General features: G+C 44.7%; 1 protein-coding gene across 1 annotated transcript in view; it reads right to left on the bottom strand.

Moving 5' to 3' along the window:
* The window catches only part of LOC119963598 (tenascin-X-like), a 621159-nt gene that overhangs the window by 138560 nt on the left and 465198 nt on the right, over positions 1 to 17401 (bottom strand). The window contains exons 80-83 of the mRNA XM_038792929.1: positions 13939 to 14071; positions 7414 to 7553; positions 6547 to 6679; positions 26 to 165 (exon numbers count right to left, since the gene is read on the bottom strand). Coding sequence (XP_038648857.1) covers positions 26 to 165; positions 6547 to 6679; positions 7414 to 7553; positions 13939 to 14071 — 546 coding nt within the window. The remainder of the gene's footprint in view (positions 1 to 25; positions 166 to 6546; positions 6680 to 7413; positions 7554 to 13938; positions 14072 to 17401) is intronic.

Genomic DNA, 17401 nt, shown 5'->3' with positions numbered 1-17401 from the left:
AAGCAGAAAGTATGGATTTCATCACCTCTTTTTTGTCCCCTCCTGCAGATGGAACCCAGCTGATTCTGTACTGGTCCGCCTCCTCCGATCCATGATCCCAGTCCACCCGGAAACTTTTCCTCGTGATGTCCGAGAAGCGTAGGTTTGATGGTGGTTGGTCAACCGCTGTGTGAGTAGAATGAGACCTTAAATGTACACATGTAGCAGAAAGGTAACAGAGTCTGACAGAGTAGAAATGAGTAGAGGCCATCTGAGCAATGATTTGAGATACTGGTAATGATCGCCAACAACTTGCATTTATAACAGTGCCTTTAATGCAGTAAAATGTCCTGAGGCACTTCAGAACATAGAACATAGAACAGGACAGGCACTTTGGCCCTCCATGTTGTGCTAACCTGTGAAACCATTGTCAAGCCCATCTACACTATTCCCTTATCATCCATATGTTTATCCAATGACCATTTAAATGCCCTTATATTGGCGAGTCCACTCCTGTTGCATGCAGGGCATTCCGCTCCATTACTATTCTCTGAATAAAGAACATACCTCTGCCATCAGTCCTATATCTATCTCCCCTGAATTTAAAGCTATGTCCCCATGTGCTGATCATTATCATCCGAGGAAAAAGTCTCTCACTGTTCACCATATCTAATCCTCTGGTTATCTTGTATGCCTCCATTAAGTCAGCTCTAAACCTTCTTTTCTCTGATGAAAACAGCCTCAAGACCCTCAGCCTTCCCTCATAAGATCTTCCCTCCAGACCAGGCAACATCCTGGTAAATCTCCTCTGCACCCTTTCCAATGCTTCCATGTCCTTCCTATTATGCAGCGACCAGAACTGCAAGCACTGCTCCAAATGCAGACGCACCAGAGCTTTGTACAGCTGCAACATGACCTCATGGCTCCGAAACTCAATCTCTCTAGCAATAAAAGATAACACACCAAAGTATCAATAGCACTATCTACCGGAGTGACAACATTGAGGGATCTATGTGCATGGACACCGAGATCTCTCCGCTCATCCACACTACGAAGAATCTTACCATTAGCCCAGTAATCTGTCTTCCTGTTATTCCTTCCAAAATGAATCACCTGACACTTTTCTGCATTAAAGTCCATTTGCCACCTGTCAGTCCAGCTCTGCAGCTTATACTGCTCCTCTGTAACTTGCAACATCGTTCCGCACTGTCCACAACTCCAGCGAGTTGAGTGCCATCTGCAGATTTACTCACCCATACTGCTACGCCCTCCTCCAGGCCATTTATAAAAATGAGAAACAGCAGTGGCCCCAAAACAGTTCTTTGTGGTACACCACTAGTAACTGAACTCCAGCTGAACATTTCCTATCAAATTTGTCTTCTTCCAGCTAGCCAATTTCTGATCCACACTGCTAAATTACCCTGAATCCCATGTCTCCGTGTCTTCTGCAATGGCCCACCATGCGGAAGCTCATCAAACTCTTTACTGAAATCCATGTACACCAATCAACTGCTTTACCCTCGACCACCTGTTTGGTCACCTTTTCAAAGAACTCAATAACGTTTGTGAGGCACGACCTACCCTTCACAAAACCGTGTTGACTATCTCTAATCAAATTATTCCTTTCCAGATGATTATAAATTCTATCTCTTCTGAGACTTTCCAAGATATTGCCCACAACAGAGTAAGGCTCACTGGTCTATAGTTACCGGGGTAGTCCCTATTCCCCTTCTTGAACAAGGGGACAACATTTGATGTCCTCCAACCTACTGGCACTATTCCTGTAGGCAAAGATAATATAAAGATCAAAGCCAAAGGCTCCGCAATCTCTTCCCTTAATTCACAGAGAATCCTAGGATAAATCCCATCAAGCTCAGGGGACTTAGGTATTTACACACTTTCCAGAATTGCTCACACCTCCTCCTTTTGAACCTCAAGTCCTTTAAGTCAAGTAGCCTGTACCTCATTATTCTCCTCAACAACATTGTCGTTTTCCTGTGTGAATACTGATGGAAAAATATTCATTCAGCACCTCTCCTATCTCCTTGGACTCCACGCACAACTTTCCTTGACAGGCCCACATCTTACCCTAGTCATTCTTTTATTCCTCACATACCCATAGAAAGCTTTAGGGTTATCCTTGATCCTACGTGCCAAAGATTTCTCATGTCCCCTCCTGGCTCTTCTGAGCTGTCTCTTTAGATCCTTCCTAGCTAACCTGTAACTCCGAGCGCCCTAACTGAAACTTCACATCTCATCTTTACATAAGCCTCCTTCCTCTTGACATGTGATTCAACTACTTTAGTAAACCACGGTTACCTAACTTGACCACTTCCTCCCTCCCTGACAGGCACATAAGAACATAAGAACTAGAAGCAGGAGAAGGCCACATGGCCCCTCGATCCTGCTCCACCATTCAATGAGATCATGGCTGATTTTTGTTGACTCAGCTCCACTTTCCGGCCCGAACACCATAACCCTGAATCCCTTTATTCTTGACAAAGCTATCGATCTTTCTCTAAAAAAACATTTCATGAAGGAGCCTCAACTGCTTCACTGGGCAAGGAATTCTATAGATGCACAACCTTTTGGGTGAAGAAGTTCCTCCTAAACTCACACCTCAATCTATTTCCCCTTATTTTGAAGCTGTGCCCCCGCGTTCTGCTTTCACCTGCCAGTGCAAATAACCTGCCCACATCTATCCTATCTATTCCCTTTATAATTTCACATGTTTCTGGAAGGTCCCTCCTTCATCCTTCTAAATTCCAACGAGTACAGACCCAGACTATGCAACTTCTCGTAATCCAACCCCTTCAGCTCTGGGATTAACCTAGTGAATCTCCTTTGCACAACCTCCAGTCCGTCCTTTCTCAGGTAAGGGAACCTAAACTGAACACAATACTCCAGGTTTGGCCTCACTCACATCTTATACAATTGCAGCATAACCTCCATAGTCTTGAACTCCATCTCTTGAGCAATGAATGACAAAATTCCATTCTCTTTCTTATTCACCTGTTGTAACTGTAACCAATATTTTCGACTCATGCACGAGTACACCCAGGTCTCTCTGCACAGCAGCATGTTTTAATATTTTGTCATTTAATTAATTATCCTGTTTGCTGTTATTCCAACCAAAATGGATAACCACACATTTGTCAACATTGTATTCCATTTGCCAGACCCTAGTCCATTCACTTAACCGATCCAAATTCCTCTGCAGGCTTCCGGAATCCTCTGCACTTTTTGCTTTACCACTCATCTTAGTGTCGTCTGCAAACCTGGACATATTGCCCTTTGTCCCCAATTCCAAATCATTGAAGCAAATTGTGAACAATTGCGGTCCCAGCACTGAACCCTGAGAGACACCACTAGCTACTGATTGCCAACCAGAGAAACACTCATTAATCCCCACTCTTGGCTTTCTATTAGTTAACCAATCCTCTATCCATGCTACTACTTTACCCTTAATGCCATGCATCTTTATCCTGTGCAGCAACCTTTTGTGTGGCATCTTGCCAAATGTTTTCTGGAAATCCAGATATACCACATCCATTGGCTCCCCATTATCTACCGTTCTGGTAGGGTCCTCAAAAAATTCCACTCCATTAGTAAGGCACGACCTTCCCAAAAATGAACCCATGCTTCGTCTGCCCAATGGGACAATTTCCATGCAGACGTCTCACTATTTCTTCTTTGATGATAGATTCCATCATCTTCCCTACTACCGAAGTTAAGCTAACTGGCCAATAATTACCCGCTCTCTGCCTACCTCCTTTTTTAAACAGTGATGTCACGTTTGCTCATTTCCAATCCGCCGGGACCATCCCAGAGTCTAGTGAATTTTCGTAAATTATCACTCGTGAATTTGCAGTTTCCCTAGCCATCTCTTTTAGCACTCTGTGACGCATTCCATCAGGGCCAGGAGACTTGTCTACCTTTAGCCCTATGGGCTTGCCCACCACTATCTCCTTCATGATAACAATCATCTCAAGGTCCTCACCTGCCATAGCTTCATTTCTATCAGTTACTGGCATGTTACTTCTGTCTTCCACTGTGAAGACAGACCCAAAAAACCTGTTCAGTTCCTCAGCCATTTCCTCGACTCCTATTATTAAATCACGCTTCTTATCCTCTGCAGGACAAATATTTACCAGAAAAGCCCCTAGTTGCGACATTCCGTCGCCTGTTCACTCTTATAATCTATCTTTCTCTTCTTTATAGCTTTTTTAGTAGCTTTCTGTAGCCCCTTAAAGATTTCCCAGTTTTCTAGTCTCCCACTAATCTTTGCCACTTTGGGTGCTTTTTCCTTCAATTTGATACTCTTCCTTATTTCCTAAGATATGCATGGTCGATTTTCCCTCTTTCTACCGTCCTTCCTTTTTGTTGGTATATACTGTGAAAAATCGCTTGGAAGGTTCTCCACTGTTCCTCAACTGTTTCACCATAAAGTCTTTGCTCCCAGTCTACCTCAGCTAGCCTTTCTCTCATGCCATTGTAATCTGCTTTGTTTGAGCACAAAACACTACTGTTTGATTTCACCTTCTCACCCTCCATCTGTATTTTAAATTGCACCATACTGTTATCGCTCCTTCCGAGATTATCCCGAACTATGAGATCATTAGTCAATTCCTGTCTCATGATACAGAACCAGATCTAGGGCCGCTTGTTCCCTTGAAGGTTCTGTTACATACACTTCTCGGAAACTATCACGGATATATTCTATAAACTCCTCCTCCAGGCTGCCTTGACCGACCTGGTTAAACCAATCATCATGTAGATTAAAATCCCCCATGATAACGACTGTACCATTTCTACATGCATCAGTTATTTCTTTGTTTATTGCCTGCCCCACCATATTGTTACTATTTGGTCGCCTATAGACTACTCCTATCAGTGCCTTTTTCACCTTACTATTCCTAATTTCCACCCAAATGGATTCAACCTTGTCCTCCATTGCACCGATGTCATCCCTTCCCATTGACCGGATGTCATCCTTAAATAACAGAGCTACACCACCCTTACCATCCACTCAGTCCTTCCGATTAGTTTGATATTTATCAAGGACTACTATAAAAGTCCCAAAGGCCTTGCTCACCCCCTCTGAGTCCCCAACTAAGTTCCAATCCCCATCAACCCACTTTCCCTATTTCCCTCGCTGCCTCCCTTTGTCTGAGCTGCTGTGCAATCAACCTCCTGGCCTTTTCCCCATGTACACCCCTTCCTTCACCTTCCTGAGTTCCTCCACTGCCTTTCCTGTAGTTAACAAACTAAATTCTGCCTGCAGCCTCCGGCGTTCCCTCAACAGCCCTGGCTCTGGCGCCTTCACATACTTCCTATCCACTCGTAGGCTCTCTCTTACCAGTCGGTCCTTCTCTGCCCTGTCCGTGTTACAGTGCTCACCCCAGTCCAACGCCGGCATCTCCACATCATGGCTGTCCGTCCTGTCACTGTAAGTCTGGATCTAGATCAGCTCCCCTCTCAGCACCGCCTCCAGCGCTTCCCAGACCACCGCTGCTGAGACCTCCCCCGTATCGTTTACCTGCAGGTAGTTCAGCGTCCACTTCCTCAATCTCTCGCAGACCACTTTGTCCGCCAACAGCCCCACATCCAATCTCCACTGTGGGCGGTGCTTACTGTCCATAGTGACCTGCAGGCCCACCCAGTACGGAGCATGGTCCAATATCGTAATTGCCGAATACCCCGTATCCACCACCCTCACCAACAGGGCCCTGCCCACAACAAAGAAATCTATCCAGGATTACACCTTGTGAACGTGGGAGAAGGAAGAAAATTCCCTGGCTCTCGGCTGCCTAAATCTCCACGGATCCAGCCCACCCCCTCCCACCTGCTCCATGATCCATTTTGGCTCCTTTGCCATTGCTGGCACCTTGCCCGTTCTCGAACATGACCGGTCCAGGCCTTGATCAATAACCGTGTTGAAATCCCCACCCATAATCAGCCTGTGCGATCATCCCAGGTTGAGGGTCCCACTGAACTTTGGGAAAGGTTGACAGGGTTTATTGCTGCTGTTGCACGGTATGAAAATACAACAAAACATTTTTCCCCTACAAAGGTAAAAGTGATGTAAAAACAAAAAAATGCTGAAAATGCCCAGCTGGTCTGGCAACACCTGATGAGGAGAAAAAAAAGTCAACAGGTTTTAAGCAGATGGGAGGTGATTAAAAAAAGTGGGAAGGTCTGTCAGAGGGTGGAAGGCAGGAGAAATTAAATGACAAAAGAGGTGTCAATGTGGGGAATGTGAAAAGATGTGGCCAGGGGAGGCGTGAATCGCAGAATAATGAGCAGCTGCTGTCTCAAAGCAGAAACAAGAGATAAATGGGTAAAAATCAAAAGATGCAAACGGAAAGGAACCAAAATGGGGCCTGGATAATGATGTAAAATTGTTGAACACGGTGTTGAGTCCAGGATGCTATAAAGCACCTCATCGATAGTTGAGGCGATAGTTGATAGCCATTGTGCTATCCACAATGCTACCTTGCTGCCCCGTGCTGCCCCACGATACCCCAAGGAAGGACAAATGGAGATTTTTATATACTAAAGACTTACATGTACGCTGGGAGGCTGAGACTTCATCACTTTCCTTCTTGTTTGGGTAGATGGCAGTAAGGGTAACATCATATAAGGTGTCAGGATCCAGGTTATCTAAAACCTGGCTTGTCTCATTGCCATTTATAATCATCTGGAAGAATAGGCAGAAAGTGAAGGTCAAGATACGTTCAGTGCATGAAACCAATTTGTTTTCTGCAAACTGATTCTCTTAATTAAATGGAGATGTTTGAATTTAATATCACTCAGGGGGGTCACAAGGACCTTAAAATCCTTTACCAACCCTTGGCTGCATCCACCTTTCCCAATGGCATTCCCTCATGGTCATGTGGAGTATTTCTGGAGAAAATTCAATTGAAGGAATGAACTAATTTGAACGGTTTTGTTCATTACACAAATGCTCTTCTTTGAGTGGGCAACTGAGCCCAACATCTCAATACTAAAGAGCATATGGTCCGTGCGGAAAGCAGTTTTCTGATCACCTTCTAGTACAGTAATTCCATTCAGAAAGAATGTGCTGATGTTTCTGCAGGTTACGGTTCAAAGAGCTCATCCCACCCAATTGAGTTTTGGCCAATCTCCAAATTTTCCAGTCCTGCCCGTGACTTTGCATGTCCCTGTTGGGAATGGAAAATACCTGCTGTTTTCAGTGTGATCATGCCCCCACGGCCAACAGAGAATGCAACTCATTAGCAAGTGTGGAAAGGATTACAAGGATGCAATGAAACATCGTTGCTGGAAAGGAGGAACATTTTCATACATTTACAGATCTGTCTGACAGCGGTTTTGCTTCACACTCGCATGTTGCAAGGCAAATTTAAAAATCAGCTGGAGCTACACAGAAGCAGAAAGTATGGATTTCATCACCTCTTTTTTGTCCCCTCCTGCAGATGGAACCCAGCTGATTCTGTACTGGTCCGCCTCCTCCGATCCATGATCCCAGTCCACCCGGAAACTTTTCCTCGTGATGTCCGAGAAGCGTAGGTTTGATGGTGGTTGGTCAACCGCTGTGTGAGTAGAATGAGACCTTAAATGTACACATGTAGCAGAAAGGTAACAGAGTCTGACAGAGTAGAAATGAGTAGAGGCCATCTGAGCAATGATTTGAGATACTGGTAATGATCGCCAACAACTTGCATTTATAACAGTGCCTTTAATGCAGTAAAATGTCCTGAGGCACTTCAGAACATAGAACATAGAACAGGACAGGCACTTTGGCCCTCCATGTTGTGCTAACCTGTGAAACCATTGTCAAGCCCATCTACACTATTCCCTTATCATCCATATGTTTATCCAATGACCATTTAAATGCCCTTAATATTGGCGAGTCCACTCCTGTTGCATGCAGGGCATTCCGCTCCATTACTATTCTCTGAATAAAGAACATACCTCTGCCATCAGTCCTATATCTATCTCCCCTGAATTTAAAGCTATGTCCCCATGTGCTGATCATTATCATCCGAGGAAAAAGTCTCTCACTGTTCACCATATCTAATCCTCTGGTTATCTTGTATGCCTCCATTAAGTCAGCTCTAAACCTTCTTTTCTCTGATGAAAACAGCCTCAAGACCCTCAGCCTTCCCTCATAAGATCTTCCCTCCAGACCAGGCAACATCCTGGTAAATCTCCTCTGCACCCTTTCCAATGCTTCCATGTCCTTCCTATTATGCAGCGACCAGAACTGCAAGCACTGCTCCAAATGCAGACGCACCAGAGCTTTGTACAGCTGCAACATGACCTCATGGCTCCGAAACTCAATCTCTCTAGCAATAAAAGATAACACACCAAAGTATCAATAACACTATCTACCGGAGTGACAACATTGAGGGATCTATGTGCATGGACACCGAGATCTCTCCGCTCATCCACACTACGAAGAATCTTACCATTAGCCCAGTAATCTGTCTTCCTGTTATTCCTTCCAAAATGAATCACCTGACACTTTTCTGCATTAAAGTCCATTTGCCACCTGTCAGTCCAGCTCTGCAGCTTATACTGCTCCCCTGTAACTTGCAACATCGTTCCGCACTGTCCACAACTCCAGCGAGTTGAGTGCCATCTGCAGATTTACTCACCCATACTGCTACGCCCTCCTCCAGGCCATTTATAAAAATGAGAAACAGCAGTGGCCCCAAAACAGTTCTTTGTGGTACACCACTAGTAACTGAACTCCAGCTGAACATTTCCTATCAAATTTGTCTTCTTCCAGCTAGCCAATTTCTGATCCACACTGCTAAATTACCCTGAATCCCATGTCTCCATGTCTTCTGCAATGGCCCACCATGCGGAAGCTCATCAAACTCTTTACTGAAATCCATGTACACCAATCAACTGCTTTACCCTCGACCACCTGTTTGGTCACCTTTTCAAAGAACTCAATAACGTTTGTGAGGCACGACCTACCCTTCACAAAACCGTGTTGACTATCTCTAATCAAATTATTCCTTTCTAGATGATTATAAATTCTATCTCTTCTGAGACTTTCCAAGATATTGCCCACAACAGAGTAAGGCTCACTGGTCTATAGTTACCGGGGTAGTCCCTATTCCCCTTCTTGAACAAGGGGACAACATTTGATGTCCTCCAACCTACTGGCACTATTCCTGTAGGCAAAGATAATATAAAGATCAAAGCCAAAGGCTCCGCAATCTCTTCCCTTAATTCACAGAGAATCCTAGGATAAATCCCATCAAGCTCAGGGGACTTAGGTATTTTCACACTTTCCAGAATTGCTCACACCTCCTCCTTTTGAACCTCAAGTCCTTTAAGTCAAGTAGCCTGTACCTCATTATTCTCCTCAACAACATTGTCGTTTTCCTGTGTGAATACTGATGGAAAAATATTCATTCAGCACCTCTCCTATCTCCTTGGACTCCACGCACAACTTTCCTTGACAGGCCCACATCTTACCCTAGTCATTCTTTTATTCCTCACATACCCATAGAAAGCTTTAGGGTTATCCTTGATCCTACGTGCCAAAGATTTCTCATGTCCCCTCCTGGCTCTTCTGAGCTGTCTCTTTAGATCCTTCCTAGCTAACCTGTAACTCCGAGCGCCCTAACTGAAACTTCACGTCTCATCTTTACACAAGCCTCCTTCTTCCTCTTGACATGTGATTCAACTACTTTAGTAAACCACGGTTCCCTCGCTTGACCACTTCCTCCCTCCCTGACAGGCACATAAGAACATAAGAACTAGAAGCAGGAGAAGGCCACATGGCCCCTCGATCCTGCTCCACCATTCAATGAGATCATGGCTGATTTTTGTTGACTCAGCTCCACTTTCCGGCCCGAACACCATAACCCTGAATCCCTTTATTCTTGACAAAGCTATCGATCTTTCTCTAAAAAAACATTTCATGAAGGAGCCTCAACTGCTTCACTGGGCAAGGAATTCTATAGGTGCACAACCTTTTGGGTGAAGAAGTTCCTCCTAAACTCACACCTCAATCTATTTCCCCTTATTTTGAAGCTGTGCCCCCGCGTTCTGCTTTCACCTGCCAGTGCAAATAACCTGCCCACATCTATCCTATCTATTCCCTTTATAATTTCACATGTTTCTGGAAGATCCCTCCTTCATCCTTCTAAATTCCAACGAGTACAGACCCAGACTATGCAACTTCTCGTAATCCAACCCCTTCAGCTCTGGGATTAACCTAGTGAATCTCCTTTGCACAACCTCCAGTCCGTCCTTTCTCAGGTAAGGGAACCTAAACTGAACACAATACTCCAGGTTTGGCCTCACTGACATCTTATACAATTGCAGCATAACCTCCCTAGTCTTGAACTCCATCTCTTGAGCAATGAATGACAAAATTCCATTCTCTTTCTTATTCACCTGTTGTAACTGTAACCAATATTTTCGACTCATGCACGAGTACACCCAGGTCTCTCTGCACAGCAGCATGTTTTAATATTTTGTCATTTAATTAATTATCCTGTTTGCTGTTATTCCAACCAAAATGGATAACCACACATTTGTCAACATTGTATTCCATTTGCCAGACCCTAGTCCATTCACTTAACCGATCCAAATTCCTCTGCAGGCTTCCGGAATCCTCTGCACTTTTTGCTTTACCACTCATCTTAGTGTCGTCTGCAAACCTGGACATATTGCCCTTTGTCCCCAATTCCAAATCATTGAAGCAAATTGTGAATAATTGCGGTCCCAGCACTGAACCCTGAGAGACACCACTAGCTACTGATTGCTAACCAGAGAAACACTCATTAATCCCCACTCTTTGCTTTCTATTAGTTAACCAATCCTCTATCCATGCTACTACTTTACCCTTAATGCCATGCATCTTTATCCTGTGCAGCAACCTTTTGTGTGGCATCTTGCCAAATGTTTTCTGGAAATCCAGATATACCACATCCATTGGCTCCCCATTATCTACCGTTCTGGTAGGGTCCTCAAAAAATTCCACTCCATTAGTAAGGCACGACCTTCCCAAAAATGAACCCATGCTTCGTCTGCCCAATGGGACAATTTCCATGCAGACGTCTCACTATTTCTTCTTTGATGATAGATTCCATCATCTTCCCTACTACCGAAGTTAAGCTAACTGGCCAATAATTACCCGCTCTCTGCCTACCTCCTTTTTTAAACAGTGATGTCACGTTTGCTCATTTCCAATCCGCCGGGACCATCCCAGAGTCTAGTGAATTTTCGTAAATTATCACTCGTGAATTTGCAGTTTCCCTAGCCATCTCTTTTAGCACTCTGTGACGCATTCCATCAGGGCCAGGAGACTTGTCTACCTTTAGCCCTATGGGCTTGCCCACCACTATCTCCTTCATGATAACAATCATCTCAAGGTCCTCACCTGCCATAGCTTCATTTCTATCAGTTACTGGCATGTTACTTCTGTCTTCCACTGTGAAGACAGACCCAAAAAACCTGTTCAGTTCCTCAGCCATTTCCTCGACTCCTATTATTAAATCACGCTTCTTATCCTCTGCAGGACAAATATTTACCAGAAAAGCCCCTAGTTGCGACATTCCGTCGCCTGTTCACTCTTATAATCTATCTTTCTCTTCTTTATAGCTTTTTTAGTAGCTTTCTGTAGCCCCTTAAAGATTTCCCAGTTTTCTAGTCTCCCACTAATCTTTGCCACTTTGGGTGCTTTTTCCTTCAATTTGATACTCTTCCTTATTTCCTAAGATATGCATGGTCGATTTTCCCTCTTTCTACCGTCCTTCCTTTTTGTTGGTATATACTGTGAAAAATCGCTTGGAAGGTTCTCCACTGTTCCTCAACTGTTTCACCATAAAGTCTTTGCTCCCAGTCTACCTCAGCTAGCCTTTCTCTCATGCCATTGTAATCTGCTTTGTTTGAGCACAAAACACTACTGTTTGATTTCACCTTCTCACCCTCCATCTGTATTTTAAATTGCACCATACTGTTATCGCTCCTTCCGAGATTATCCCGAACTATGAGATCATTAGTCAATCCTGTCTCATGATACAGAACCAGATCTAGGGCCGCTTGTTCCCTTGAAGGTTCTGTTACATACACTTCTCGGAAACTATCACGGATATATTCTATAAACTCCTCCTCCAGGCTGCCTTGACCGACCTGGTTAAACCAATCATCATGTAGATTAAAATCCCCCATGATAACGACTGTACCATTTCTACATGCATCAGTTATTTCTTTGTTTATTGCCTGCCCCACCATATTGTTACTATTTGGTCGCCTATAGACTACTCCTATCAGTGCCTTTTTCACCTTACTATTCCTAATTTCCACCCAAATGGATTCAACCTTGTCCTCCATTGCACCGATGTCATCCCTTCCCATTGACCGGATGTCATCCTTAAATAACAGAGCTACACCACCCTTACCATCCACTCAGTCCTTCCGATTAGTTTGATATTTATCAAGGACTACTATAAAAGTCCCAAAGGCCTTGCTCACCCCCTCTGAGTCCCCAACTAAGTTCCAATCCCCATCAACCCACTTTCCCTATTTCCCTCGCTGCCTCCCTTTGTCTGAGCTGCTGTGCAATCAACCTCCTGGCCTTTTCCCCATGTACACCGCTTCCTTCACCTTCCTGAGTTCCTCCACTGCCTTTCCTGTAGTTAACAAACTAAATTCTGCCTGCAGCCTCCGGCGTTCCCTCAACAGCCCTGGCTCTGGCGCCTTCACATACTTCCTATCCACTCGTAGGCTCTCTCTTACCAGTCGGTCCTTCTCTGCCCTGTCCGTGTTACAGTGCTCACCCCAGTCCAACGCCGGCATCTCCACATCATGGCTGTCCGTCCTGTCACTGTAAGTCTGGATCTAGATCAGCTCCCCTCTCAGCACCGCCTCCAGCGCTTCCCAGACCACCGCTGCTGAGACCTCCCCCGTATCGTTTACCTGCAGGTAGTTCAGCGTCCACTTCCTCAATCTCTCGCAGACCACTTTGTCCGCCAACAGCCCCACATCCAATCTCCACTGTGGGCGGTGCTTACTGTCCATAGTGACCTGCAGGCCCACCCAGTACGGAGCATGGTCCAATATCGCAATTGCCGAATACCCCGTATCCACCACCCTCACCAACAGGGCCCTGCCCACAACAAAGAAATCTATCCAGGATTACACCTTGTGAACGTGGGAGAAGGAAGAAAATTCCCTGGCTCTCGGCTGCCTAAATCTCCAAGGATCCAGCCCACCCCCTCCCACCTGCTCCATGATCCATTTCGGCTCCTTTGCCATTGCTGGCACCTTGCCCGTTCTCGAACATGACCGGTCCAGGCCTTGATCAATAACCGTGTTGAAATCCCCACCCATAATCAGCCTGTGCGATCATCCCAGGTTGAGGGTCCTCACTGAACTTTGGGAAAGGTTGACAGGGTTTATTGCTGCTGTTGCCCGGTATGAAAATACAACAAAACATTTTTCCCCCACAAAGGTAAAAGTGATGTAAAAACAAAAAAATGCTGAAAATGCCCAGCTGGTCCGGCAACACCTGATGAGGAGAAAAAAAAGTCAACAGGTTTTAAGCAGATGGGAGGTGATTAAAAAAAGTGGGAAGGTCTGTCAGAGGGTGGAAGGCAGGAGAAATTAAATGACAAAAGAGGTGTCAATGTGGGGAATGTGAAAAGATGTGGCCAGGGGAGGCGTGAATCGCAGAATAATGAGCAGCTGCTGTCTCAAAGCAGAAACAAGAGATACATGGGTAAAAATCAAAAGATGCAAACGGAAAGGAACCAAAATGGGGCCTGGATAATGATGTAAAATTGTTGAACACGGTGTTGAGTCCAGGATGCTATAAAGCACCTCATCGATAGTTGAGGCGATAGTTGATAGCCATTGTGCTATCCACAATGCTACCGTGCTGCCCCGTGCTGCCCCACGATACCCCAAGGAAGGACAAATGGAGATTTTTATATACTAAAGACTTACATGTACGCTGGGAGGCTGAGACTTCATCACTTTCCTTCTTGTTTGGGTAGATGGCAGTAAGGGTAACATCATATAAGGTGTCAGGATCCAGGTTATCTAAAACCTGGCTTGTCTCATTGCCATTTATAATCATCTGGAAGAATAGGCAGAAAGTGAAGGTCAAGATACGGTCAGTGCATGAAACCAATTTGTTTTCTGCAAACTGATTCCCTTAATTAAATGGAGATGTTTGAATTTAATATCACTCAGGGGGGTCACAAGGACCTTAAAATCCTTTACCAACCCTTGGCTGCATCCACCTTTCCCAATGGCATTCCCTCATGGTCATGTGGAGTATTTCTGGAGAAAATTCAATTGAAGGAATGAACTAATTTGGACTGTTTTGTTCATTACACAAATGCTCTTCTTTGAGTGGGCAACTGAGCCCAACATCTCAATACTAAAGAGCATATGGCCCGTGCGGAAAGCAGTTTTCTGATCACCTTCTAGTACAGTAATTCCATTCAGAAAGAATGTGCTGATGTTTCTGCAGGTTATGGTTTCAAGAGCTCATCCCACCCAATTGAGTTTTGGCCAATCTCCAAATTTTCCAGTCCTGCCCGTGACTTTGCATGTCCCTGTTGGGAATGGAAAATACCTGCTGTTTTCAGTGTGATCATGCCCCCACGACCAACAGAGAATGCAACTCATTAGCAAGTGTGGAAAGGATTACAAGGATGCAATGAAACATCGTTGCTGGAAAGGAGGAACATTTTCATACATTTACAGATCTGTCTGACAGCGGTTTTGCTTCACACTCGCATGTTGCAAGGCAAATTTAAAAATCAGCTGGAGCTACACAGAAGCAGAAAGTATGGATTTCATCACCTCTTTTTTGTCCCCTCCTGCAGATGGAACCCAGCTGATTCTGTACTGGTCCGCCTCCTCCGATCCATGATCCCAGTCCACCCGGAAACTTTTCCTCGTGATGTCCGAGAAGCGTAGGTTTGATGGTGGTTGGTCAACCGCTGTGTGAGTAGAATGAGACCTTAAATGTACACATGTAGCAGAAAGGTAACAGAGTCTGACAGAGTAGAAATGAGTAGAGGCCATCTGAGCAATGATTTGAGATACTGGTAATGATCGCCAACAACTTGCATTTATAACAGTGCCTTTAATGCAGTAAAATGTCCTGAGGCACTTCAGAACATAGAACATAGAACAGGACAGGCACTTTGGCCCTCCATGTTGTGCTAACCTGTGAAACCATTGTCAAGCCCATCTACACTATTCCCTTATCATCCATATGTTTATCCAATGACCATTTAAATGCCCTTAATATTGGCGAGTCCACTCCTGTTGCATGCAGGGCATTCCGCTCCATTACTATTCTCTGAATAAAGAACATACCTCTGCCATCAGTCCTATATCTATCTCCCCTGAATTTAAAGCTATGTCCCCATGTGCTGATCATTATCATCCGAGGAAAAAGTCTCTCACTGTTCACCATATCTAATCCTCTGGTTATCTTGTATGCCTCCATTAAGTCAGCTCTAAACCTTCTTTTCTCTGATGAAACAGCCTCAAGACCCTCAGCCTTCCCTCATAAGATCTTCCCTCCAGACCAGGCAACATCCTGGTAAATCTCCTCTGCACCCTTTCCAATGCTTCCATGTCCTTCCTATTATGCAGCGACCAGAACTGCAAGCACTGCTCCAAATGCAGACGCACCAGAGCTTTGTACAGCTGCAACATGACCTCATGGCTCCGAAACTCAATCTCTCTAGCAATAAAAGATAACACACCAAAGTATCAATAGCACTATCTACCGGAGTGACAACATTGAGGGATCTATGTGCATGGACACCGAGATCTCTCCGCTCATCCACACTACGAAGAATCTTACCATTAGCCCAGTAATCTGTCTTCCTGTTATTCCTTCCAAAATGAATCACCTGACACTTTTCTGCATTAAAGTCCATTTGCCACCTGTCAGTCCAGCTCTGCAGCTTATACTGCTCCCTCTGTAACTGGCAACATCGTTCCGCACTGTCCACAACTCCACCGAGTTTAGTGCCATCTGCAGATTTACTCACCCATACTGCTACGCCCTCCTCCAGGCCATTTATAAAAATGAGAAACAGCAGTGGCCCCAAAACAGTTCTTTGTGGTACACCACTAGTAACTGAACTCCAGCTGAACATTTCCTATCAAATTTGTCTTCTTCCAGCTAGCCAATTTCTGATCCACACTGCTAAATTACCCTGAATCCCATGTCTCCGTGTCTTCTGCAATGGCCCACCATGCGGAAGCTCATCAAACTCTTTACTGAAATCCATGTACACCAATCAACTGCTTTACCCTCGACCACCTGTTTGGTCACCTTTTCAAAGAACTCAATAACGTTTGTGAGGCACGACCTACCCTTCACAAAACCGTGTTGACTATCTCTAATCAAATTATTCCTTTCCAGATGATTATAAATTCTATCTCTTCTGAGACTTTCCAAGATATTGCCCACAACAGAGTAAGGCTCACTGGTCTATAGTTACCGGGGTAGTCCCTATTCCCCTTCTTGAACAAGGGGACAACATTTGATGTCCTCCAACCTACTGGCACTATTCCTGTAGGCAAAGATAATATAAAGATCAAAGCCAAAGGCTCCGCAATCTCTTCCCTTAATTCACAGAGAATCCTAGGATAAATCCCATCAAGCTCAGGGGACTTAGGTATTTTCACACTTTCCAGAATTGCTCACACCTCCTCCTTTTGAACCTCAAGTCCTTTAAGTCAAGTAGCCTGTACCTCATTATTCTCCTCAACAACATCGTCGTTTTCCTGTGTGAATACTGATGGAAAAATATTCATTCAGCACCTCTCCTATCTCCTTGGACTCCACGCACAACTTTCCTTGACAGGCCCACATCTTACCCTAGTCATTCTTTTATTCCTCACATACCCATAGAAAGCTTTAGGGTTATCCTTGATCCTACGTGCCAAAGATTTCTCATGTCCCCTCCTGGCTCTTCTGAGCTGTCTCTTTAGATCCTTCCTAGCTAACCTGTAACTCCGAGCGCCCTAACTGAAACTTCACGTCTCATCTTTACATAAGCCTCCTTCCTCTTGACATGTGATTCAACTACTTTAGTAAACCACGGTTCCCTCGCTTGACCACTTCCTCCCTCCCTGACAGGCACATAAGAACATAAGAACTAGAAGCAGGAGAAGGCCACATGGCCCCTCGATCCTGCTCCACCATTCAATGAGATCATGGCTGATTTTTGTTGACTCAGCTCCACTTTCCGGCCCGAACACCATAACCCTGAATCCCTTTATTCTTGACAAAGCTATCGATCTTTCTCTAAAAAAACATTTCATGAAGGAGCCTCAACTGCTTCACTGGGCAAGGAATTCTATAGATGCACAACCTTTTGGGTGAAGAAGTTCCTCCTAAACTCACACCTCAATCTATTTCCCCTTATTT

This window comes from Scyliorhinus canicula, chromosome 3 (assembly GCF_902713615.1).
Source record: "Scyliorhinus canicula chromosome 3, sScyCan1.1, whole genome shotgun sequence".
Classification (NCBI taxonomy): Eukaryota; Metazoa; Chordata; class Chondrichthyes; order Carcharhiniformes; family Scyliorhinidae; genus Scyliorhinus; species Scyliorhinus canicula.
The sequence above is the reverse complement of the archived record's forward strand: the minus strand, read 5'-3'. Positions and strand labels throughout refer to the sequence as shown.